The sequence below is a fragment of the Ciona robusta genome, chromosome 4, assembly GCF_009617815.1.
Source record: "Ciona robusta chromosome 4, ASM961781v2".
NCBI classification, from domain to species: domain Eukaryota; kingdom Metazoa; phylum Chordata; class Ascidiacea; order Phlebobranchia; family Cionidae; genus Ciona; species Ciona robusta.
In genome coordinates this window covers 5,774,614-5,798,758 of record NC_143238.1, presented here as the reverse complement: position 1 = coordinate 5,798,758, position 24,145 = coordinate 5,774,614, and the positions used below count along the sequence as shown (strand labels likewise).

General features: G+C 31.6%; 2 protein-coding genes across 7 annotated transcripts in view; both read right to left on the bottom strand.

Annotated features, from left to right (window-relative positions):
• Nucleotides 1-14,862, bottom strand: part of LOC149737062 (uncharacterized) — a 20,435-nt gene extending 5,573 nt beyond the window's left edge. For 4 of the 6 annotated variants that reach the window (XM_089875930.1, XM_089875931.1, XM_089875932.1 and 1 more), the window contains exons 1-26: nucleotides 14,723-14,862; nucleotides 14,355-14,432; nucleotides 14,037-14,185; nucleotides 13,558-13,636; nucleotides 13,121-13,264; nucleotides 12,662-12,787; nucleotides 12,311-12,416; nucleotides 11,967-12,037; nucleotides 11,697-11,815; nucleotides 11,244-11,450; nucleotides 10,860-11,024; nucleotides 9,574-9,678; nucleotides 8,681-8,785; nucleotides 8,253-8,411; nucleotides 7,923-8,032; nucleotides 7,715-7,775; nucleotides 7,155-7,442; nucleotides 6,680-6,787; nucleotides 6,156-6,274; nucleotides 5,694-5,793; nucleotides 5,288-5,392; nucleotides 4,297-4,929; nucleotides 3,365-4,039; nucleotides 2,452-3,219; nucleotides 1,446-2,174; nucleotides 408-1,136 (exon numbers count right to left, since the gene is read on the bottom strand). In XM_089875930.1, the coding sequence (XP_089732056.1) occupies nucleotides 408-1,136; nucleotides 1,446-2,174; nucleotides 2,452-3,219; nucleotides 3,365-4,039; nucleotides 4,297-4,929; nucleotides 5,288-5,392; nucleotides 5,694-5,793; nucleotides 6,156-6,274; nucleotides 6,680-6,787; nucleotides 7,155-7,442; nucleotides 7,715-7,775; nucleotides 7,923-8,032; nucleotides 8,253-8,411; nucleotides 8,681-8,785; nucleotides 9,574-9,678; nucleotides 10,860-11,024; nucleotides 11,244-11,450; nucleotides 11,697-11,815; nucleotides 11,967-12,037; nucleotides 12,311-12,416; nucleotides 12,662-12,787; nucleotides 13,121-13,264; nucleotides 13,558-13,636; nucleotides 14,037-14,185; nucleotides 14,355-14,432; nucleotides 14,723-14,789 (6,105 nt within the window). In that variant the 5' untranslated portion in view covers nucleotides 14,790-14,862. The remainder of the gene's footprint in view (nucleotides 1-407; nucleotides 1,137-1,445; nucleotides 2,175-2,451; nucleotides 3,220-3,364; nucleotides 4,040-4,296; nucleotides 4,930-5,287; nucleotides 5,393-5,693; nucleotides 5,794-6,155; nucleotides 6,275-6,679; nucleotides 6,788-7,154; nucleotides 7,443-7,714; nucleotides 7,776-7,922; nucleotides 8,033-8,252; nucleotides 8,412-8,680; nucleotides 8,786-9,573; nucleotides 9,679-10,859; nucleotides 11,025-11,243; nucleotides 11,451-11,696; nucleotides 11,816-11,966; nucleotides 12,038-12,310; nucleotides 12,417-12,661; nucleotides 12,788-13,120; nucleotides 13,265-13,557; nucleotides 13,637-14,036; nucleotides 14,186-14,354; nucleotides 14,433-14,722) is intronic. The other 2 variants (XM_089875935.1, XM_089875933.1) reach the window with 2 other exon arrangements.
• On the bottom strand, nucleotides 14,722-24,145 carry LOC149737061 (signal peptide peptidase-like 3). The gene is made up of 12 exons (XM_089875976.1): nucleotides 24,008-24,145; nucleotides 23,636-23,868; nucleotides 22,663-22,740; nucleotides 21,874-21,938; nucleotides 20,598-20,720; nucleotides 20,015-20,093; nucleotides 19,472-19,584; nucleotides 18,673-18,851; nucleotides 18,221-18,306; nucleotides 16,844-17,052; nucleotides 16,355-16,464; nucleotides 14,722-15,874 (listed from the first exon to the last, which is right to left on the bottom strand). Exons 2-12 carry the CDS (start codon nucleotides 23,827-23,829, stop codon nucleotides 15,809-15,811), a joined length of 1,302 nt encoding a protein of 433 aa, XP_089732102.1. The 5' UTR covers nucleotides 23,830-23,868; nucleotides 24,008-24,145; the 3' UTR covers nucleotides 14,722-15,808.

Genomic DNA, 24,145 nt, shown 5'->3' with positions numbered 1-24,145 from the left:
TGCCTGAAAAAAGTACTTTATATTTTAAAGCATAGGCCAGGGTTTTAAAACTGAGCCCCTCCCCTGTGTATTGTGCAATGTGCTATGGTTAATTTACAAAAAATCCTATTTTATGGCATTTTTAACAGTTTGTATGAAACTGCTGTAGACAGATTTAAAACAAACAAGTGTTTGGAGGTCTTATAACTGTAAAATCTTAAGTTTGAACAGTTGTATTTTATTGAGGTAACTATATACTTATTTATCTTTTTACAGATAATAAAATATACCTAAGTAGAGTAGAGTAGACTTATATTTTACATAAAAACCTAAGCTAAACCCCTTTATTTAACATATAAATAATAAGGTATGATTACAAATCACCCCTATGTAACCTTGTCACCATATTTGAAAAAAAATCAACAGACCTCTAATACTTTTTGGTTGGATGATTGTAAAAGTTGATTTTTCTCACAAAGACTTGCTTCAAGATTTTGTTTTTCCAATTTCAACTTTTCCATCTCACTTAAAACAGCAAGATGATCTTGATTGACTTGATCCAACTTCCTCTCAACTTCATCTTTGTTCTTCTTACTTTTATCATAACTTGCAACCAAAGTTTCATGTTTAGTTTTCAATTCATCCAACTCTGATGAAACTTGGTGAGATTTTTCACTCAAATCAGCCACAGAAAAAACAAGTTCAGCATTTTTTGATTCCAACTCTTTATTTTCGTCTTCTAACATCGATTTCGCTTCAGAAAACTGGGAATTAACTTTTTCAAGGTCAGTTTTTAGATTTTCCAATGATTTTTCAACTTCAGTTTTTTCTGATTCAGTTTTTTTGATCTCAACTTGCAGATTATCGTATTCTGAGGCAGTGAGTTCTAATTTGCTACGCGTACTTTGTAGTTCAGATTCAAAATCATTGCACTGTTTAACGATTGCATCTTTTTCTTCTTGTAATTTCCTGATATTAATTTCAGCTTCTTCAACAGCTTTCACTCGACTTTCGATTTCCTTTTTATTTTCTGTCTCCAACTTTTCAAGTTTGCTTGTGAATTCTGAACAGCGAGAATCTAAAGTTAAATTTTCCTCACATTTCAATTCAAGTTGAGACTTCAACTGCGTTAATTCTTCTTCAACCTGAACAAGTTTCTGTAAACCAAACATGTTGTTAACAATTCGTATAGCATACTTTACCTTCTCCAATGATAAAACACAACATTAACTGAGCCCTGGATCTATTACCCTAATACTGCAGGGTGGTTACTTTAGTAGAAAATTAAAATACTAAAAAAAATTGTAAAAAAAATGTCAAAATAAATATCTACAATCATTAATACTCCATAAACATTTTTCAGTTTATATTTAAATTAAGGAAAGCTATACTGCAATACAAACTGCTTAAAAGTATTTTTCAAATAACATTGAAAATGAATGTAAAAAGAAATTCACTCAACTCACCCGAGTTTGTTCCTGACTTGACGATTGTAAAAGTTGATTTTTCTCGCAAAGACTTGCTTCGAGATTTTGTTTTTCCAATTTCAATTTTTCCATCTCACTTAAAACAGCAAGATGATCTTGATTGACTTGATCCAACTTCCTCTCAACTTCATCTTTGTTCTTCTTACTTTCATCATAACTTGCAACCAAAGTTTCATGTTTAGATTTCAATTCATCCAACTCTGATGAAACTTGGTGAGATTTTTCACTCAAATCAGCCACAGAAATAACAAGTTCAGCATTTTTTGATTCCAACTTTTTATTTTCTTCTTCTAACTTCAATTTCGCTTCAGAAAACTCAGAATTAACTTTTTCAAGATCAGTTTTTAGATTTTCCAATGAGTTTTCAACTTCAGTTTTTTCTGATTCAGTTTTTTTGATCTCAACTTGCAGATTATCGTATTCTGAGGCAGTGAGTTCTAATTTGCTACGCGTACTTTGTAGTTCAGATTCAAAATCATTGCACTGTTTAACGATTGCATCTTTTTCTTCTTGTAATTTCCTGATATTAGTTTCAGCTTCTTCAACAGCTTTAACTCGACTTTCAATTTCCTTTTTATTTTCTGTTTCCAACTTTTCAAGTTTGCTCGTAAGTTCTGAATAGCGAGAATCTAAAGTTGAATTTTCTTCACATTTCAATTCAAGCTGAGACTTCAACTGCGTCAATTCTTCTTCAACTTGAACAAGTTTCTAAAAAAATTGGTATTAATAAAAGTTTTCTAAAAAAAAAATTCAAAACAAACTTTAAAATAAAACAGAATGTCTGGCGTTATGAAGCCCCAAAAAATAAAGACCAAACAAACAATCACCCACAAAGTTACACACATGGTAACTGTTAAGCCGGCATGACGTGTTTGAAACAAAACAACTGTGTCATAAATAATGACTATTTTTGAACCGCCACGCTGGGGTAAATTACTACATTCCATTCAATTGGATTGGACTATTGTAGTAAAACTTAACTTACTTGTTCACTTTGTTGTTTTTCATCATTTGAAGATTTAACTTGAGTTTCCAGATCGCTTTGTATTTGATTTTTTTCAGTAACAACAGTTTGTAATTGAACAGACAACTGATCATTCTGTTGCAGCACTTCATCATACATAGCTTTCACTTGCATAGTTTTGGCATCAATATCTTCAGCATTGGTTGACAGCAATTCTTTCTGTAGTTTCACATCAGCCAACTCAGCTGTCATCTCTTTTAAGCTTCGCCTTGAGCTTTCAAGCTCTTCAGTAACAACCAGTCTTTCAGAATTTTGTTTTTCGTATTTTTCTGTCAACTCTTGACATTTTGCATCCAATTTCTTTGCCTTAGCTGTCTGTTCAGACAACTGTGCTGTCATCTCTTTTAAGCTCCGCCTTGAGCCTTCAAGCTCCTCAGTAACAGCAACGTTTTCGGAATTTACTTTTTCGCATTTTTCTGTCAATTCTTGACATTTTGAATCCAATTCTTCTGCCCTAGCTCTCTCCTCATACATCCCAGTTTTGATTCCCTCAAACTCAATTTCCAGGTTAGAGAAATTTCCACTCAACTCAGTGCACTGTTTCTCCACATTGGTCTTCTCATTTTCACAGACCTGATACGTCTCTTCAAGATGTTTGCATTCGTCTAGCAATCCAATACATTTTGAAGTCATCAGTTCAAACTGTTGAGGTAAGTCATATGATTCATTGTTCTCAATGTCAAGTTGTGTCAAAAGTTTTTCAACAAAAGATAAAGTTTCTGTTTCTTTCTGCAATAAAAAGTATAGAAATTATACTTCGCAAAAACTATTTGAATCAATCTTTATTGGAACCGAGTAACAAAAATATAAAAAAAACTACATTATACAGTTTGCCCATAAAAAAAAACTTTGATTTTCCAAAAATTAATATTACCTGTTTTTGTTGCTGAACTGACAGTTGTAAAGTTTCATGTTTAGATTTTAGTTCATCCAACTCTGATGAAACCTGGTGAGATTTTTCACTCAAATCAGCCACAGAAATTACAAGTTCAGCATTTTTTGATTCCAACTCTTTATTTTCTTCTTCTAACTTTGATTTTACTTCAGAAAACTCAGTATTAACTTTTTTAAGATCCATTTTCAGATTTTCCAATGATTTTTGAACCTCAGTTTTTTCTGATTCCGTTTTTTTCACCTTAATTTGCAGATTATCACATTCAGAGTTTTTAGTCTCAAGACTCTTCTTAAGATCATCAATAGATCCTTGCATCCCCAACTTATCATCTTCAAACTTTTTTCTTTCTCCTCCCAAAACCAATTCAACCTCCGCAACCTTTTCCTCAAGTTTTTCCACATTCCCTCTCTCCTCTTTCAAGGAGCATTGAAGAGCCTCTACATCACTTGCAGTCTTCTCCAACTGCATGGATAAATCTTCTTTCTCTTGGTTAGCCAAGCATAAACTTTCGTTTAAACTTCCAAGCTCAGATTTCAGTTTTTCTTTTGCCTTTTTCTCTTCTTCTGTTTGTTGTTTATAAGTGAATAATTCTTGTGAAGAAACTTCACCTTGGTTCATAAGGTCTTGAACATGTTTCTCAAAGTTGTTTTTCATCTGTTTGGAAAGTAGATTTAAGCAAAAATAGACAATAATTTGACAGTATTAATTTAATAACAACACCCATGCAATAATTAGAAAACCAAAAATATAAACATACTTTTACAGGTTAAGAGCATTGAAATAATAAATACCGATTAGTGATTACTGTATCGGTATATTGTTATGGTTATTCATAGCTAAATGATAACAAAAAACATAGAAATTCACACAGTATAAATATGATTATATCCTTAATTTCTAACAAAACTTACTTCTGCTACATCTTGAGCATAAGCCGCCTCTATTTTTTCCATCTTTTCTTGTTTTTCCACATTTTCCGATCGCAACTTTTCAATTGACAATTTAGCTTCATTAAGCTCTTTAAATATTTCATCATTCTGTGACTTCAAGTTCTGCAACTCAAGCATAACTTCCCCCTTGCCAGATTCAGAACTCTTTAAATCTTCACCCAACATAGAACACCTTCCTTCAAGCTCCTTTATATGTTTAACTTGTTCAGATACTTTTGCATTTGAAGCTTCTAGAAGTTTCTGCAGCTTATCGTGTTCAGATTTCAAATCATCCATTTCCCCCGCCAAGTTGTCCCCTGCCTCTACATAAGATTTTGATCTTTCCTTGCAGGATTTTAGCTCCTGCAACAAAGACTCTGTATGCTTTGATGCTTCATCTAAATCCGTTCTACATTTATTTACTTCTGCTTCAAGCTGGGTTTCTTTATGTTCAAGACTGAGACATTTTTCTCTTAGGTTTCCTCCCTCTTCAGCAGCTACATTGTATTGCATGTTTAATTCTTCATATTTAGTTGACAGCAATATTAATTCCTTTGATTTTGTTTCCACTTTTTCATTCAGCTCAGCTTGCATAGTTTCATGTTTCATGGCAGCCTGAAAAAAGTACAAGCATAAATAAAACATAACCCAATCTTTGTGGGTGAGGTCCTGCAGTGTGGCATGCCATGGGTCCTGGAATTTAGGTCAGAATTGACCAATTATCCGAAATGCATGTAATATAAATGATGCAATTTCAGTATTGCAACCATATCACTAAACAGGTGAACAATAAGGCAGTAAGGTTTAGCAAACTATGTTGCGTTAAATTAAACTTTTTTAATGATGAATAGACAGCCTTTAAAATTGTTTTTAAATTTTATTTTATATAAGTCCGCTCCTACAGCGTGGTCTGCCATGAAACCTGGAAATTGGGCCACAAAGTTGGCCCATTTTTCAAATAATTTGATATTACCTCTTTTAAAGTTAAAATCAATTGGTTCAATTCATCAACATTTGATTCTTTTTCTTTCCTCAATTCTTCTTCAGTTTGAAGTGTTTTTAGTTGAGTTTCCAAAGCCTGTGTCCGGTGTGGTTAAAAAATGCTTTGCCCAACTTACCATGTATGTGGCAAGCATTCAGTTATATTATTTTATATGAATGTGATTTTGTTTCTTGCTATTGTATGTATATGTGAACCATTTAAAACATACTATGTAAAAAGCTTGAAGAAAAATGATGCCAAATTTGCAAATAATGTGCATATTTGTTTAAATTATTAGATTAAAATGAAAACATCTAAATGACTACAGCAAGATGTCAGTGCAAACACAACCATCCACAGCTACTTCAAAATGCAACGGTTTCTACAGTGAGGGTACCTCATTTAATTTTTGGTTTGTTTTTTCGACTTGTTCCAATTTCTGTCTCGCTAGAATGAGATCGTTTGTTGTTTGTTCTATAGTTTCTCTTGCTGATTGTCTGTGATTAGAAAATCATAGAGTGGTTTAAAAAAATGTATGGTTTAGCGTGTTCTAAAAGCATTGAGGATTGAGTGTGAAAAATAAATTTAAAGTATTAAGTCTGACAGGAAACTTTCTCTTTAAAATTCTGTAAAATTTCTTGAATATAACCATTTTTCATAAATTTTAGAAATGTTTAGTATAATTTGGTAGGTTAAAAAGAAAGGTCTTGCTTATTAAATACCAAAATATCTTCTGCCATAAAAATTAAGTCATTCTTAAAATGAGTATTGTTATGATATGCCTAGTATAAATAACAGAAAAAGAAATTAGATTTTCCTAATATGTAGTACAAAGAATTAACAGTTATGTTCAACTTACAATTGTTGATTATAAGTCTGGTCTTTGTCTCCCGTTTGTTTACTCATAACATCCAGGTTTTGTTGCAAATCGACGTTTTGTTTCGTCAACAATTCATTCTTTGACTTTATTGTCTCCACCTGTGACAAAATAATTGGTTGAACAGTGTAACAAGAAGTTTTAACTAGCCTTATAAAGCATTGTTTATTACATAATTTTTGTTTAGCTCTTTCCTTAAAGTAATAAAAATTAGCTAAACAAAAAGCATTGAAACATACGATAAATAATATATGCTTAAAACTTCATGTTTATAAATGTAACAGAATGTACTTGTTTAGCATTGATTATTACATAATTTCTATTTCTTTTACAGTACAGTATTGAAAGTTGGTTGAACAAAAACAAGCTATTATAGATAAAATATGCCCAAAACTTCCTAGTTATAAAAAGTAAAAACTACAGCTGCATATTCAATAAAAAACTTCTCCAAACATAAAAAAATTGTGTTTTTCCTGTATCAAAATATTTTTAACAGTTATCTTTACCTTTTGCATAGCAGTTTCATGAGTAGCTTCCAGATTTTGAACTTTTTCATTTGATTCATTGAACTTTTGTTGCCATGTTTCGTTACAAGAATCAAGTTGTGTTTGAAGCTGAATTTAAAACATTCAGTTAAATGAGGATCTGGTGTTATGAAACTTAACAGATAACATACAAGTCCAACCAAAGTCATTTTCGTAACCCCAGATCCTTACAGTTAAGTTAAATAAATGGTGTTTCATAAACTGCCAAACAAACACAGTGAATTTTTTAAGTAGCTAGTTAAATTTTAAGAATTCAATCAACAGAAAAAGGCGTAACAACAATTTTATAAACAGACATATAGGAACATGAAACTAACTGGTCTATATCCTAAGTCAACAAGGACCTCACCAACGTATAATAATACAATAGAATTTACAAATGAATAGATAGCTACAAAAAAATATGTTTTAAAATCTATTTTCCACAAATTCTCACCTGTTGTTGACAACTTGTAGCAACATCCAACTTTTGATTAAGTTGCGAACAAAGTTGATCTTTCTCTTCAATCATCTTCAACCTCTCGTCTAAACTGATCTTGATCTTCCCAAACTCCGCATCTTTTGCATCCAAGGACTCTTTGAACCTCTCAACCTCTTCCTGGAGGTTGATCTTCTGCTTTATCTCCTCTTTACAACTTTGCTCCAACTTCTCCCGATCCTCATTGAGAGACTTCATCTCCAACATCATCCTCTCAACCTCTTCTTCCGTTTTCTTCTTTTCCTCCTAATAATAAAAAAATCAGTGATCATCCTTCTGTTCCCAAATCCCTAATATAATGGAGCGGGTATGTCCTAGTAAATTGTGAATACAATATTAGATTGAGGTGTTGGGGTGATGGTTACTACTGACAGAGGTTTTAATAGGCCATTCCTGGCCTAAACCCTAGGTCCCATGTCGTGCCACAATGCTGGGCATGTCAATGGTGATATGGTATTGTGTATAAAGCTAAGAAATCATGAGGATATAGAATATAAAGTATTAGAGTAAAGTCTTACTTTTATACTTTCCAAAGATTGGTTGGCATTCAGAAGATCTTGCTCCAATGATGAGATTTGTCTAAAAGCAACAAAAACGTAAAAGTTTAAGTGAATGTGCTTATGTAAGTTAAGATTCAAACAATGTTTAAATTCTCATTTTTATGGTGGTTTAGCTTAAATTGTTTTATTAATTTAATGGAAAATAAAACTTGAAATAACTAAATACCTTTCTTTTTCTGCCACTGCATCTACAGCAGTAAACTGTTCGTTACGTTTTTCCGCAAGAATTTTCAACTGATTCTTTAATTCGGAAGTTTCCTCGCTGTGTTTCTGCAACTGTTTGTGGAAAAACATGGTCCCAAATTTTAGAATAAACTGTTTTATGAAAACACTTTGGGCAATAAAAAATATCTTTTAAGACAGGTGTGTAGATTTCTACACTAATGAGCCTACCTAATGCACTTTAACTGGATATAAAAGTCAAGTATATGAGAGAATTTACTACAAAGTACTGACAAAAAACATTACCACAAAAAAATTAAACAAAACAACTTACTGAATCCTCAATTAAGTTTTTAAGTTTAATATTTTCTTGTTCAGCTGTTTCAACATTTATCTTCATCTGGGCAATTGTAGCTTCTGTTTCTTCCAATGATGACTTTGATTCAAGTAATTGTTCCTCAAGTTCAAACACTGGGGAGTTGTTAACTTGCTCCTGTGGTTTGGAATAATAGATATAATACATGTGCAGATGTGAGGTAGGGTTATTAAAACTAATCTTTACACTTTTTTTGTACAGACTGTAAAGTTCACAGAGCATTTCTGTACAAAGACTAACAATTTGCTATATAAAAGGTTCTGTAAAAGACATTGTACTGTACTATATAATCTCAGCAACTTGGAACTGTAACGTAAAATCCTATCAAATATAATACCATGAAAACATAAAGATTTCCATAACAAAAAAAATGAACCAAAACTTACAGTTAGGGATTCAACTTGTTGATTTAGTTGATTAATTTGTTGTTGCGCTTCATCTCTTTCAATGCGGAGTTGATTCAACTCAGATTTATCATCAACAGTTAACGCCTGGTGTGATGTCATAATCAACATTATGTGGTTTCAATCACTTAATAATTCCCAAATTAACCTCGTCAATTTTTTACCATTACGGTTTAAATTAAATATTTAACAAAATTCAGCAAAAATATTTGGTTCAACAGAAGGCATAGGTGCCAAACTTGGGTAGGCAGGCCTGCGTCGGGATTTTCCCAGAATTAATTAGCAAACATTACAACCAATAAGTAAGATTTGTACCATACAAATGTACATTTAACTAGCCATGCATTCTCTGCATTTAAAAAAGTTTGACGCCTTTAAAAGTGGATTATATGGCCATACCATGTTATTATATTTTATTAATTCAGGCTCAAAACCTACATGCAGTTAAAAGTTCAAATAGATTAGCAGTCAGACATGCACAGTTGAAATAATGATATCACACAATGTGTGTGGCAACAATCTCACAGTGTGTTCATCAAGTTCAAAATTTCAAGGCAAAAAATAAAACCAATATATTAATTTAATATATAGTAGGTTGCGAGAAGATGGGACACCTTTTAGTTCTATTTTCTTGTCCCACTTGGTAGTAAATAAAGAACATTTAAAGAATTATAAAACCGTATCCTCACGACTCCCATAGACAGTTGTTAACTGTTTAAAACAAGATCAGGATATTTGGATATTATGTGCTAAAGGTATCCCGTCTTCCCCACCCTACTGTATTATACTTTTGTAATTTGAGCAAGTTTGGATTTTTTTACATCATTTTCTATTGTAGCAGTTCTACAGGTTCTATTTATGATTTAGAGCATTACCCTAGTATCCTCTAAGCTTGTTTGTAAGCTAAGTGACTTGCTTCGTTCAATGTGAAGTCCAGAGTTAAGCTCGGTGACAGATGATCGAAGTTTTGACAACTCGGCCTGTGTTTAGTGGGGTTAGTAGTGCCTGTATTGGGGTGGGGTGTATGGGGTTTTAAGGGTTTCTTAGGGTGTATGGGGTTGGAGTATTAAGGGTTGGGGTGTATGGGCAGAGGTAGGTGTATGAGATTGGGGGATGGGGTATTCAAAAGGGGTTTATGGGGTTGTAGGTGAAAAGGTATGACAGATACTGATATCAATAAGTGTGTGTGTCTTTGTGCAAGACACTTTATAGACATTTCCACAACCAAGTGGTCTAATGGGTTGTGAGTATCGGGGTGACTTGTTAATGGCTGAAAGACCTCACAACATAGACAAGAATGATTGTCACGGACTGTGGGTATGAGTAGGAATGCACATTATAGAATTTCCAATCCGTAAGATTAAAATCCCTTTGTATTCGAATTCAATTATGGGATTCGGTATTCTGTTTAATGACCTCATCACACGTCATCTCTTAACGTAATTTAACAATTTTATAAAAGTAATAATTTTATAAAAAAATTCTAGATTCGAAATAAATATTCTGTAATGTGCATCCCTAGGTATCAGGGTTTGGGTTTTGCCCTTCAGTATTGGTAAGGTAAGGCGTAAGGGTAGAAGTAAACTAGAGAATTAGGTTGGGTTGGGTTGCGGTTGGGTTGGGTTGCGGTTAAGGGGTGCAGAAAATTATGTGTTTGGTGTTTTGTGTTGGAAACCATGGTTAAGCATTTGGATGCATGGGTAAGGCACAAAAGCAACCATGCTCATGCAAGTTCATATTTATACATAAGCAATATTCGGAACATTTATACAATGTCTGTATTTCAGAACTTATAAAAATAAATAGAAAGAGTAAATAAAAACTTGTCTAATGTTGTATTTAGTAAATATGGATTGTTTATTCAATGTACAGAAGCAAAATCGATAAATATCTTCACAACTAATCAATAAGAAATCTATGAGATTAAACTGTCAGTGGTAACTGATTAAAAAAGTTTAAACATTATGAATTATTCATATAACGTCTTATCCAAACACACAACTTTGTTACAGTGCTATAATACAAAATTCCCAACGTATACAAACAAATATATATATATAAATATATATATAAAAATAATATATATATATATATAATACAAAATTCCCACCCAAACATATATAAACAAATATATAACATACAAAATCCTTATTCTACGTACCTCCATATCATCTTTGATAATCTGTCCCTCCTCCAGTTGGAATTGATAATCCTCCGCTTTCCTTCTCTCCTCGTCAAGATCCTGAGCCAACTTGACCTTCTCGAGGTCCGCCTCTTCCACCAACCTCCGGAGTTGGTCAAGTTGAGATTCTTTCTCTTTCACAAACTGAAAAATGAAAGCCATAGTCAAATGAATTAATAAAAATAATTGAAAAAAAGTAAGGATTATTTTATGTCAGTACATTTAATATACAGTCAATCACCAAAACCTCGATTAACCATCAAAAAGCTATGTTTATTTAATTAAAACTGTTCTTTTTTAATAAAAATATTTTTGTTACAAAAAGGGAAAGAGAATTTACCCCTAAATTTCTAATGAATATACCTGATCATGCGCTTCTTGTAGTTTATTAAGTTGATCTTGTTTCATCGCAGCGGTTAAATTGACTTCCATAAGTTCACTTTTCTCCTGGTCTCTCTCAGCTATCAGGGACTCAACATGTTGCTGTTTCTCAACCAAAGCTTCTTGCAGAGCTTGCACACCAGTAGCTGCCGTCTTCTGTTTGTATCTGGAAGATACTTCCGACTGCAACTGTGGGGAAAAAAAGGCTCAAAAACTAATATAGGGACAAGTAATCAAACAAACAAAAAAATGACATAAAAAAGATCAAAAAAGAATCTACTCCGAAAAGGAATTTACTCTTGTTTTTGTCTTTTGTAAAGTGTAATTTTGTATAACAATGGTGTATTCTAGTATTCACAGTAACAGATCAATATTCATAGCACCGTGCCTCCATGATATAAATAAATTGTGCAATGAATTAGATTACTGAGGTACCTTGGATGGTCTGCGTAGACTTGGTATTGAAGTTACGCTGCTAACAGATGAAGCTGAACTGCCAGGTGATTTAACTGTCGGCCTCTTCTTTACGGCACTCTGTGCTGTTTTCTTTGCCACTTAAAAGAGAAAATTTTATTAAAGGAAAAATCCAAATTCATATATATAAACACAGTCTGTATCTCTATTTTCAATACTCAGTGAAATCTCATTATAAAAGTAAATTTAGAATAAATCTATATCTTGAATGAGATATACATAATTACTTACCAGTTCCAGTCACTTTTTTAACTTTATGGCGTAATGCAAAAAGCCCAAAGTTTGCCTCACAGGTAAAATACCTGGAAATAAAAGGTAAAATTGTTATCATCAAAACATATCATAAATATTGTTATGTTGTTGTATTGTTTTGTTACTATTGCATTGTTAATGCTATTTCTTTATTTGTAACACATGATTGCGCTTGACTACATGTGGTATTTACAGAACTTCGATTTGCAATTTTAGTACATCAACTAGACTGCCTAAAGAAACAATACGCTTATAGTTGATTTATTAAAAATAAAAATTATATATTTATTTGATGAAGTTTAACTATAGATAGAAAACTTCACCTGTTTCCAGCAACAGATCCATCATTCTTCCCTTGCGCTGAATCAAGTTCAATCCCAACCCAACAACCCTTCGCAAACTCAGTCTCACCAACAAAACGAACCGTTCCTACAATATAATGGTTGAAAACACAAAAAAAAAACATAAAAGAAATATGAAAAAGTAATAATAGTTAATGACAACAGAAAAAGTTGTTTTTATGGAAACTTAAAAAGCAGAAAACGGATAAATAACAATGAGTGCTGACAACTAAACGACGTACATTAAACCATACAGCTTTTAGGACGGAAACGTTTATTATATCATTGTATTATCAGTAGGTTAATTAAGGCAGATAATATGGAGAAACTTACCAACTTTTGAGTCACCAACATTAACTCTGTCTCCTACTTTAATATCTTCATTATAACGAACACTAGAAGCATCACCTAAACCTCCAAACTTTAAGCTTCGAATACTTGATGCTGGACTTCTTATACCTGATAGAGTGAATAAAAGTAACTGATTTATTTATAGGGGCAATGAAAGTTGTATTGAACAGGGGTGTTCTGTTACATACACTGCTTACGAATAATAGCTTTGTGGACAATTATGTTATGTTATGTATGGCTAAATTTAGACAACCCAGTGTCTCCTTAACCACTGGGTTGAAGTAATTAACGGTAAGTGTCTTGTCCAAGCAAACATATGCCCACAATGAAAGCAGCTTCGAGTCTTAAATCCATATCCTTGGGGATCAAGTAAGGTTTGCTAACCACTGTGCCGTGGCACTTTGTCAAACAATATGAACACCACAGGTAAATAGTAAAAACCTTTTTTTTTTCTTTCATGAGTAGGAGTTTCACCGGTTGATGCTTTGAGGTTAGCTATTGTAAGAGGAGCAGTTTTGACAGCAGTGGCTGATTTTGGTTTGGATAATGTAGATGGTGGTTTCACTGTAGTAACTGTGGATTTGCCTGTTAAACAGATTAGAAGCATAAGTGTCTTACATAAACCATTCATTGGCTCTGTGCTGTTAAACAGATTATGCAGAATATTAGATCTGAATTTTGATTTAAAATTTAAACTATATTCAGAAAAATTTAATGTAAAAGCTTAAAACCTACAGTATTTCAGACATCACAGTTTAATACAGATGCATAAACATAAATTAAATCTAACAAACATTCAGGCACTAAAGCTAAAAGTATTTATACATTAGCTTTCAAAATAAATATAACAAACATTACAACCAGCATTATATTCACACCTGTGGTGTTTCCAGCAGTTTCATTGTTTGCTCGAACCAGTTTACTTGGTCTTGCAAACACACCATGCATAGGTTCACACTGTGAATAAAGAATATGTAAAGAGTTACGTTTCCCATTAACCAATCAATAGGAGAGCAGCACAAATTTAACTAAAATTGGTATTTATAATAAAGGACAAATATGTAAACAGTTTTACTACCTATTTTAAAAAAAAGTATAATAACATTTCAACTAAAATTTGCATGTATATTTATAACATTTATTAGTATTTCAGTAGGCTATATAAACATACACATTTATTACCGTACTGAATCAGTACATTACTTGTATAACAGTATATATATCAGAAATTACAAACTAAGTAGACAATACATAAAAAAAAGAAACAACAACTCTTCTGAAACACTTTACAAGTGAAACACCAATCTATAGTAATTAAATAAAGTAAAAGTTAAATTAACCCAAATGAAACACTAACCTGAAAATATTGCACACCAGCCACCGATCCATTATTCTTTCCCACTGCATCTTCTAATACAATACCTGCCCATTGACCAGGAGCAAATTCTGTCTCACCCAAGAACTGAATGCGACCAACTTTTGACCCACTCAGTATTACTTTGTCACCTAAAATTATTCAAAATATATTTTAATGAATTCAAATAAAAATACAATAATATTTTTCTTAAAAAAATGTTAACCTTCATTTATTTCTTAGACTAATTTTTGAAATTGGAAGATTTAAACCCTTAAACTTTTTTATGTATTACTAAAACTTGACTCAAAAAATACAAACCTATAATAAAGTTCGATGCAGCATTGGAGTTACTATTTGTAGATGAAGGTGCCTTTTGTGCAGGAATACTTTTTGTTCCTGGTTTAAATGTATCACAAATATTAAATGTTCCACAATAAGTAATGAAGTAAAATAACAGAGTAAAGATATATGAAATGAAATAATGCTGAAATGCTGAAATGATAATGAATATAAAATTTATGATAATGAAATAATGCTGAAAAGGCTACATTATCCATTAAACATATATATACATACATCAAGGCATTAAAACATACTTTCCATAAGAAAAAAGTTAGGTGAAAAGAAAGTACAAATTATATTAAGACCTATATACGAGTTATGGCTTTACTTCCCACTCATCTTACCCATTAATATTGCACCAGGCTTTCCTATTCTCGACGGAGGTTTTAAACCAGATTGCTTTTCCGCCATCGCGCTAATAGGCAACTAGCAGCAACGGTTAACTTATACAAAACAATCTAAAATTAAAGTCCTTTAAAATAATACGCCTGCCTAAAAATGCTTGCTACAGAAATAATTCTTGTTTTTAAATATGGTTGAACATTAAAATTTTGCCACAGAGAACACTATACTCCAAGAGTAAAACATTGCAACAATTTTATATTTCTTTTAATTTTAAATCTATTACCAAATCAAACAACTGACAAACTATAGTCGTCATACGGGAAATCCCCATTAAAAAATAGAAATCATAACATAAGCTAAATCACATACGATGTAAGCTACCCTACGTAACAAAAAATCTTGAATATCTCTTTATTTTATTACATATAGCGCATTATAACACAACCAAACTATACGAAATTCTTTTGTATATCTATTACTGAGAGTTCGTATATAAATTCTGCTATTACCGAATTGAAACATTTGGGTTATAAAATAAATACCTAAACATATGTTTAGATACCTATGGTTATAATAAGACCTTGACAAAAATAATTTTTAGATTTTACTGCCTATACTTTTTTCTAAATGATTAGACTACACCTATTTCATTTAAGTACACAAACATGATGTATTCCTTACAAAACAACATGAAAAAAACACTGCAATAAGCGACAAAATGTCCCAAATATTGGTGATAAGGTATATGATACACATTTAAATGTAAAAGTAAACGTGAAAAAGTTTGTAAACACGATTTTGTTGTATAAATGACAGTTCAAATTTATACTTAATAGCTAATATGAAATTACAATGTGGACGCCTGTGGCATAAATCAATTCCAACACCTATAACAGGAAATGAATTGCACAACTACTTGTATATCCTAGAAACAGGAGTGCGTTCATGAAACTGTGCTGTAACATATAGTTGGAACAGTGATCAGAGTCAAATAGTTTTGCGAGAAAACAAATCGGAAAACTGTATTGTTCTAGTCATGATCAGTAATGTTCTAGTATGTTTAACTAGTTTAGTATTTCGCTGCATCATACTTCAATAAATCGCTGAGTTACAACTTTGAAAGGAGAATTCCACATTTGCTTCAGGTCACCCTGTTTATCAAAGTAAATATAGCAGTTAATAATATTAAATATATGAATAATAACTTGATTTGTTTCTTCGGTAGCAAAGATTTAGATAGAAGTATTTAAACTGAAAAGACAGGATATGGCAACAAATTAAACATTCGGTAAAACACGTTGAATTAAGTGCAAGAATCATATTATATCTAAAGCTAAATAGAATTTAAAAGATGTGAAAATATGCCACTACTTAGTAATACATGCCAATACGTTTATTAAAGTAAAATAACATCATATAACTTATTGTAATAATAACATATGGGGTAATGAATCAATCCTGACCAGAATCCTAGGACCCATGGCGTGCCACACTGCAAGCTCTCATTCACATAGAGATAGAATCATAACATATTTAACGCTAAATAGACTTCATGTACGAAGTAGCCACTTAAAAATGTACATCCCATATTCCCACTGCAATATGAGAGGTTTTATTAAACATATACGAACCTTGATATAAGCCATAGTAACAAGTGGCAGTAATGTGAATGGCACAAGATATAATAAAGCTGGCTGTGCGCTGCTGTTTATCTCCGAAGCAACAGTTGCCGTGACTAATCCTGTAAACGAAACTAATTAATAAAATGTTTAACAATGTAAAGGAACTAGCTGAAGATATTAAGATAATTAAATTACTGCAAAACCAAGAATGAATCATACAAAGGTACATTCATGGTAAGTGGTAACTTGTAAGCTGCCACAAGGTATTTGGAACAGAACGCTCGTTTTATAACGGGTATTGTTTCCCGACTAAGCAAGGATAAAACAAGTTACATTCATCATTTATTATATGTTTAAATTAAAAAGAAATAATATAACAACAACAATTAACATAATAAAGATCAGAAGAATATATTAAAGTGATTGAATGATTGCAAAAATACAAAATCAAATTTAGAGTAAACTAACGGATAATTACATTAAGACAGATATACACACCTATAAAATATCCTACAAGTGTGCAGTGAAAATATCGAACTCTGTAAATAAGATTCCCAGGTGAGGACGGGGCATATGTTTCTCCTTCTAACTTCCTCTTTTTATAATTATCGTATCGGAGTACAAAACATAACAGGAGACCAGGCATGACAATGTCACCCATACCAAGCATACTGAATCTATCATTTGTTGAGTTGGGGTCAAATGAACTGAAAAGTAAAATCTGGTCAAAAATTGTGTTACTTATTTAATTTGCTAATAATGTTTTTTATACATTTGTACAAGATTAAAAACGAATTTTAATTTTTAATAAAAAACGTTCACAAAATTATGCTTGGTTAATAGCTTTTTATGTAATGGATATATTATGTTACACGGAAAGTAGGTTAGTATGCGGTTCAAAATAACTTAAAAATAGGAATAAAATTTGGGATACCTATATGAATTGTATCCAAAATTAAGTTTCATTAATTTTTGGTGTGAATTGATAGGTTTTGTAACAAGGAAAGGAGAAAGGTATTATCTGTAAGCTTTTTGATATATGAAGAAAGGTAGAGTTTTGTGATTTGATACAGATTATAGCAGTCAATATGTCATAAAAGGTTATGAAATAAAATATAGGCTAACACAATTTTGCTCCTTTATATAAAATATTAAATATTAACAAGTTAAAGCTCTTTCATATTGCTAATAATGGATGTTAGCACTGAAAAAAAATGAAAATTATGTATTTGAAAATATCACTTGAACAAAGGAAAATACTGTAATATCATGGATGAAATAAGCAGTAACTGTATGAATGAATGGCATGTCTACTTGAAATAATGATATGCTATTCACATGGTGTATTTCTCTTTACAGACATAACATGATAATTTATTTATTTCCCAAACCACTAAGTCTGCTGTGTACAAGCTTAATGATGCCAAGAATTCGGTACATACATCTATATCTGATATAATTTACTTATTTTTACAAAATTAATTTACAAAATTTTTACAAGTTTTACAAAATTAATGTATTCTGTTACTTTTAATAAAGTTCTGTTACTTTTATGTTTAAAAAATTATGTTACTTTTAATAAACCAGGCATAATGTAAATAATCTTTTAGCTAGTATAAAAAACTTGTATTTCAGTTGTTTCGTTTGCCATCTGTAACATTTCTTATAAAGTCTTGCCGAATAGCAGACGAAACGTAGGAAATACACTACAATTTTTACACCAGATGAGCTGCTCAAAATTATTTACATTATGCCAGATAGCATAACAGCTGCTAAAATGCTATTTAAAACTAATGTACCAGATGTGATGTCGGAAATACACAACGATTTTTATAACCAAATGAGATGCTGAAATGTCGTTTAAAATAAATGTACCTTGGAAATACCAGCTTGCCGGGTAAAGACAACTGTGGGGCATCTTTTGCTGCAGCGAGGTTGAATTTACGAGCAAGAATCCCAACCTGTTAAGTAATCAAGAAATTGGCAAATAAAATATTTGTCTAACTGAGTCCTAAGAATTGCTTATCACTGAACAAACAGTTATAAAAAGATTAAAGACTTTTACAACCTAATTTAAGTCACATGCCACACATTAGCACACAATAAACATAAAATTTTAAACCATAACGATAGTGTTGTAAAACCTACTTAAAGTATGATCTCACCAGCTATCACAACTTTATATTAAAACAACTTGTGATTTTAATGAGACCTCACTTAAGATTTCAGTTGAAATTGTTGTTTTTTTTTAAAAAAGGAGACTTAAAGAAGTTATATATATACCCTATATGGTTGAAATTAAATTGTAACTTGATTACTTTACTTACCGGGTTATCAGCTTGTGCTGTAGCAACTTGTACCATCACATTTGCGTTGAACAAATACGAGGAAAAGAAAACCCAGAAAACATCATAGATTAAAAGACCAGATAGCAGGAGGCATGACACTTTTAAACTTGGCAGTCTCAGTAAAGCAATCATGGACACACATAAACCCATGCTGAGTGCTGGAAAAGAAACAAGTTAGAACTTTACCAAGCTGTATGGTGTACAACAAGAGTTACTGAGAAATAACAAACAAATTAAATTAATACCATAGTAAAAATAATAAGCTGTATGTTGTACAACGCGAGTTACTGTACAATACAACGAATCAACGCTAGAGTAAAAATACTAAAATAGCAGTTGGTATGACTGTAAAATAACAACAAATTAATGCTAGAATAAAAATAGCAGCTGGATAACTGTAAAATAAGAGTCAAAACATAATAAAACCGTAAACACACACATTGGACACTACATGTCTTGTACCAGTACCTGGTGACAGCATGACCTGGTGACATACATAAATGCAATAACATCATACACGCGTTCGTTATGGTCTACATAATGTAACAAATCTTTACTAACTACATAACAACATTCTTAGTTTGTAATAATACTTTTTTACCCAAACATTTGGTGTATTTTAACAGCCATTATTTGGACAGAGATTCTCTAAATTACGTTACCAATAGTAATGTTAAAAACAGAAAACCCGTGTTATATAGCGACTATTTTTTTCCCACGACGCGAGAATAAAGCAAGTTATACAATCAATGTTTACACAGCAGTTATCAAAACTCACCATCCATTAATATCCAGTGACCAGTAAATACCCACACTGATACAAACATAATGGATAACGCCAATGAAAGCAACTCAGCAGGTGTAAATCTTCCACAGCAACCAAATGATAACCTGATGTAAATAATGCATTGCAAAAAACAAAATTGGTATGATTGTTACAGCAAAGGGACATAAACAGTCACACAATGTAATATTATAATCTTAATGTCTTTTCCGGTAAGTCTAAAGTGTAATGCATGTTATAAAATTAAACTTTAAATAAAAATAAAAATTTAATTAAACGTTATAAAATTAAACTTTGTTATAAAATTAAAATTAAAAGGTGTGAATACAATGGCAAGGGGACATAAACAGTCACACAATGTGTGTTATATTCCTACTGCCTATACTGGTAAGTCTAAAGTGTAATTTAGTTTATAGTAAAATGCTTTAGGCCAGGTTATGTTATTCTGTAAATTAGATTTAAACAGCTTGTGACCAATCTTCTAACATGCAAATAGCGGCACAAAGTTGTAAAGTTAAGCTAAAACATGTCACTCACTTATTAGTGGATCCGCATGGTCTTAATAGATACTGACACATAGGTAGCATAAGAAAAGCAAACGCTGATGCAGCTAAAACTGTAAACACAATAAATATTGATAACGATATAAAAAGTAATATTGTCAGCTTGTTTGAAAACCCACGAAGAACATACAAGTCTCTGTTTGCTTAGGTTAATATACCATCCTAGCTTTGCTTATGGACATCTGCTTTTACAATAAGCTGTACAAACTACAAACGTTCTTCTATTAAAATTACTCAATGTCAAATTATGTGAAATACAAATATGATTAATATAATGCTTATACATTGACCCACTTACAGGGTAAAACACTTTTCTATAAATAAAAATTAATAAGTTCAAATTCCCTTTACCACAACTTAATGGAATTTAATAAATATATAGCTAATATCCTTTTATTTGCATAGGTGTGTGAATAAAGGGGTGTGTGGCGTGTGTAATTATATAATATTTATATATATCAATATATATTGAATTAAGTAAATGGCAAAACCAATCGGTTAAAGTTACTTTGATTATAAAATATAACTTTGCATTTGTTTTTTGTAAGTTAACTTACCGGCAGTGCAAATTGCAAACACCACTTGCATGGAGTTAAAAAAGAAAAACATAATGAGAAGTGAAACAGATGCACCAATGGGAAGGCAGATTGCTTGTGTTGTATCAATGGTTTGAAACGTTGCTGTAAACAAATACACAAGTGAAGTTACACATTGGTAAATATGTATATGGCGAAACATTGCTGTAAATAAATACACAACTGAAGTCATAGATACATATTCATAAATGTTGAAACATGGCTGCAAATAAAAACACAAGTTACACATAAGTAAATATGTATGAAGTATGACAGCTGGCATATGGATGTTGCATAGTCATGAACAGTTGTTATGCTCCACACAAGTGCGTATTACCTTGGAGACCTATGTGACCTCACAACTATTCATACAACAGATGTTATATGAAACAAGTGACATTTGGATTTCTTAACAACCCCAACGTTCATAAACTATGACATAACACTATAACAGTACCATGTTTTATGACATCATAGTAATGAAGACTCGTGCTTATGCAGAAGGTATACTTGATTTTCATTTTTGACACTTACATAAGAGTAACTTAGAATAATACAAGTTATATTATACAAATTCGCAAAGCAATGGTTTTGTTTAATCTATACTTGGCAGTGAGCAAGGTGATAAATAATGAATAAAATCAGCAACTTATACATAATTAATATATGTGCCAGGTGAATGATTATAAACAACATTTAATGAAAAAGAAAATCAGCAAACTAATCAAATATTAGTTTTTGATTACACAAATAGGGACAAAACAAACTTTTAAAGAATTTTACATTTTTTTGTATATGGGCAATACGCCTATATTTTAAAATACACAATGGGAGAAACAAAACAGATTTTCCCTGATACAATTAGTTTGAACTTGTGTTGTAAACCAAAATAGAAAGACAGCAAAAATATGAAGGACTGGTTAGTTTTTCTGTAGTAAGTTAGCCTGGGGACAAACTATGGCAGACAACATAGTTATGAGGATGGAGTGTCAACATCAATGCTATAACTTTAACTACTGCAATAAAAATTGATACTTTATAGTTTCTAAATGCGATTAATCTTTCCCAAATAGGAACAGGTGTTGTAAGGAATAAAAATGTATGTTGTATGAATTATTTTGTATTTCAAGACATTTCTCACAAATGAACAAACCGATTGGGAATCGATAACACGATTTAAACACAGCGTTGGGTTATTTCAAATACGCATAACATGCGCTTTGAAAAAATTTAAGCTAAAAACAAATGGTATACTTACAATTTTCACTATTTAGAATATCACTTTTTTCACGTGCACTTTGTTCATGCTCCATATTTAATGAACTGCGATGAAATTTAAACAATATAAGTTAAATAAAACTGACATGTCTCAAAGGAACAGAGGAAATAGGTATCAAGTTAAGACAGATTGAGGACAAGCAAACAATTAAATGGGTAAAATGAGAACTAAATGAGGATAAATGCAGCCTTTCCTGTCTGCAGTAGGGTATGTGAACATATGATACACATTTGGATCAGGTAGTAATGTATTATATCCCAGGGGGAATAATCGTGTGTTTATATATAAGACAATAAACACTGTTAATGTCATCCTAGAAGACTGGAAAACTGTAATTAATGCAATATTAACACACCAGCCATATACAATAACATGGAATATTCTATGGATATATATATGTACCACTGTACCAGTATATAGAAATATAATGTTCTGTGTGTGAAAAACATTATATTTCTATATTTCCATAAAATGTTTTACACACAAAACATACACATATTAAAGCTTTGACATTGGTAATCACTAATTATATTAAATGAGATATGGTACATTCTTAATGGTAAGATTTACTACAATGGTTGTAGAAAGTAGAAACAAAAGTAATGCAAGACAATCAGCAACATAAAAATAAAATGCATTATTTTACCAATTTCTCATTACATAATCCTTCCCATACAGATACAATCATTCCCCGATACTGATTCAGATTTATATAAGGCAGAATATGACTCCTATTCTAAGAATATTTATTAGAAAATAGAACTTTACCGGAAACTGCCATACACGATGAGTAATATGGCGATCACAAAAGTTGAGATTCTTGAAGAATCCATGAAGGAAAAAAACCTGAAACAAGACATTTTTATTAGGTGTATATATGTTTGTCTGTGGTTATTATCATCAGACTACATTTCACATAGGGATGTGAAAACTGCAAAGCTTTATTATAATATTGGACATGCAGTACCTATTATAAGGTAACTATATTATACTATATATGAAAGTTTAAGGATTATACTTTTTTTTTAAATTATTTATATATTTCAAAATACAATGTTAGGAAAACCACTTTAACACAATTTTTAAAAAGTAAAGAAGCGGTATTCATACATAATGAAGTAAAACACTAACAGTATAGCAGAAACCATCACAAATGATTACAAGGCTTTAATAAATGAAGTCATGGTATGCTTTCTGATATAAAACAACTAAGCAGATTTAAGTTACATAAACAACAGAAACAGGCTTTTATGTATATATATATATAATGATAGTTGATACTGCCCTGCTCTACTTTAATATACTGAACATATAACGCACAAAACATTTATAATCATAACATTTCAAATCATATTAATAGTGAATCACTTTTCACTAGCTGAATAAGCAATGAACATTTGCACAATGTGTTGACAAAACAGTGGAGAGAAGCAATGATCAACGACATTAATAGATGAATAATTTTGGTTTTGACTTTTTTTAGAATTTATTTTTAAAATGTGGCATAGGTGGACTGAAGTGTTTGTATCTATAGTTTATATTCAAAAAAATGCAAAATGGTTAAAAATACAGAGTAAAAGAAATTTACTACAGAATGATAATGAATCTATATAAGAAAAAAAGCCACGAATAGCTTATTGGGTTAAAGGGGTGGCCACATATTGTCTAACATTGGCAATGCAGTATTAGGCTGCAATGCAATAGAATACATGAAAATACAGCAATGCTTTAAAGAATATACCATTGGTAATTTCCACGTGGAAATGAGACTGCGATGGGAATTTCCTTTACCACATTTGCGCTATCTTGTTGAATGATACTTTGCTGCACAATGTTGCCCTGGATCTCTGGGACTCTTCCAATGTCAGAGTTAGAAATAACGGCGTCCTGTGCGACTACAATTTGCAGCAAGCAAAATGCAACTAGAAATTTCATGATCGAAATATTACACCAACATCAAGCCTCCTGTACCAACTATCTGCAGAAATAGTAATAAACATACTTATATATGTAGGAACCTTGAAAAATCATTGCAAATATCATAATAATAAAGTCTACAACACAACTATACGGTAAAATAACAGTATACGCTTACACATTTAAAAAGAAAAACCTAAAAAACGAAAGAACTGCAGTTAAGATAACACTTTACCACCCGCGCAACGGTAGTAAATGTGACACCACGTTTATTTCGCGACTCTTTTAGCGAGTACTTCCTTTCCGGTTCTTTGTTTTGAAGCAGCTCCGTCAG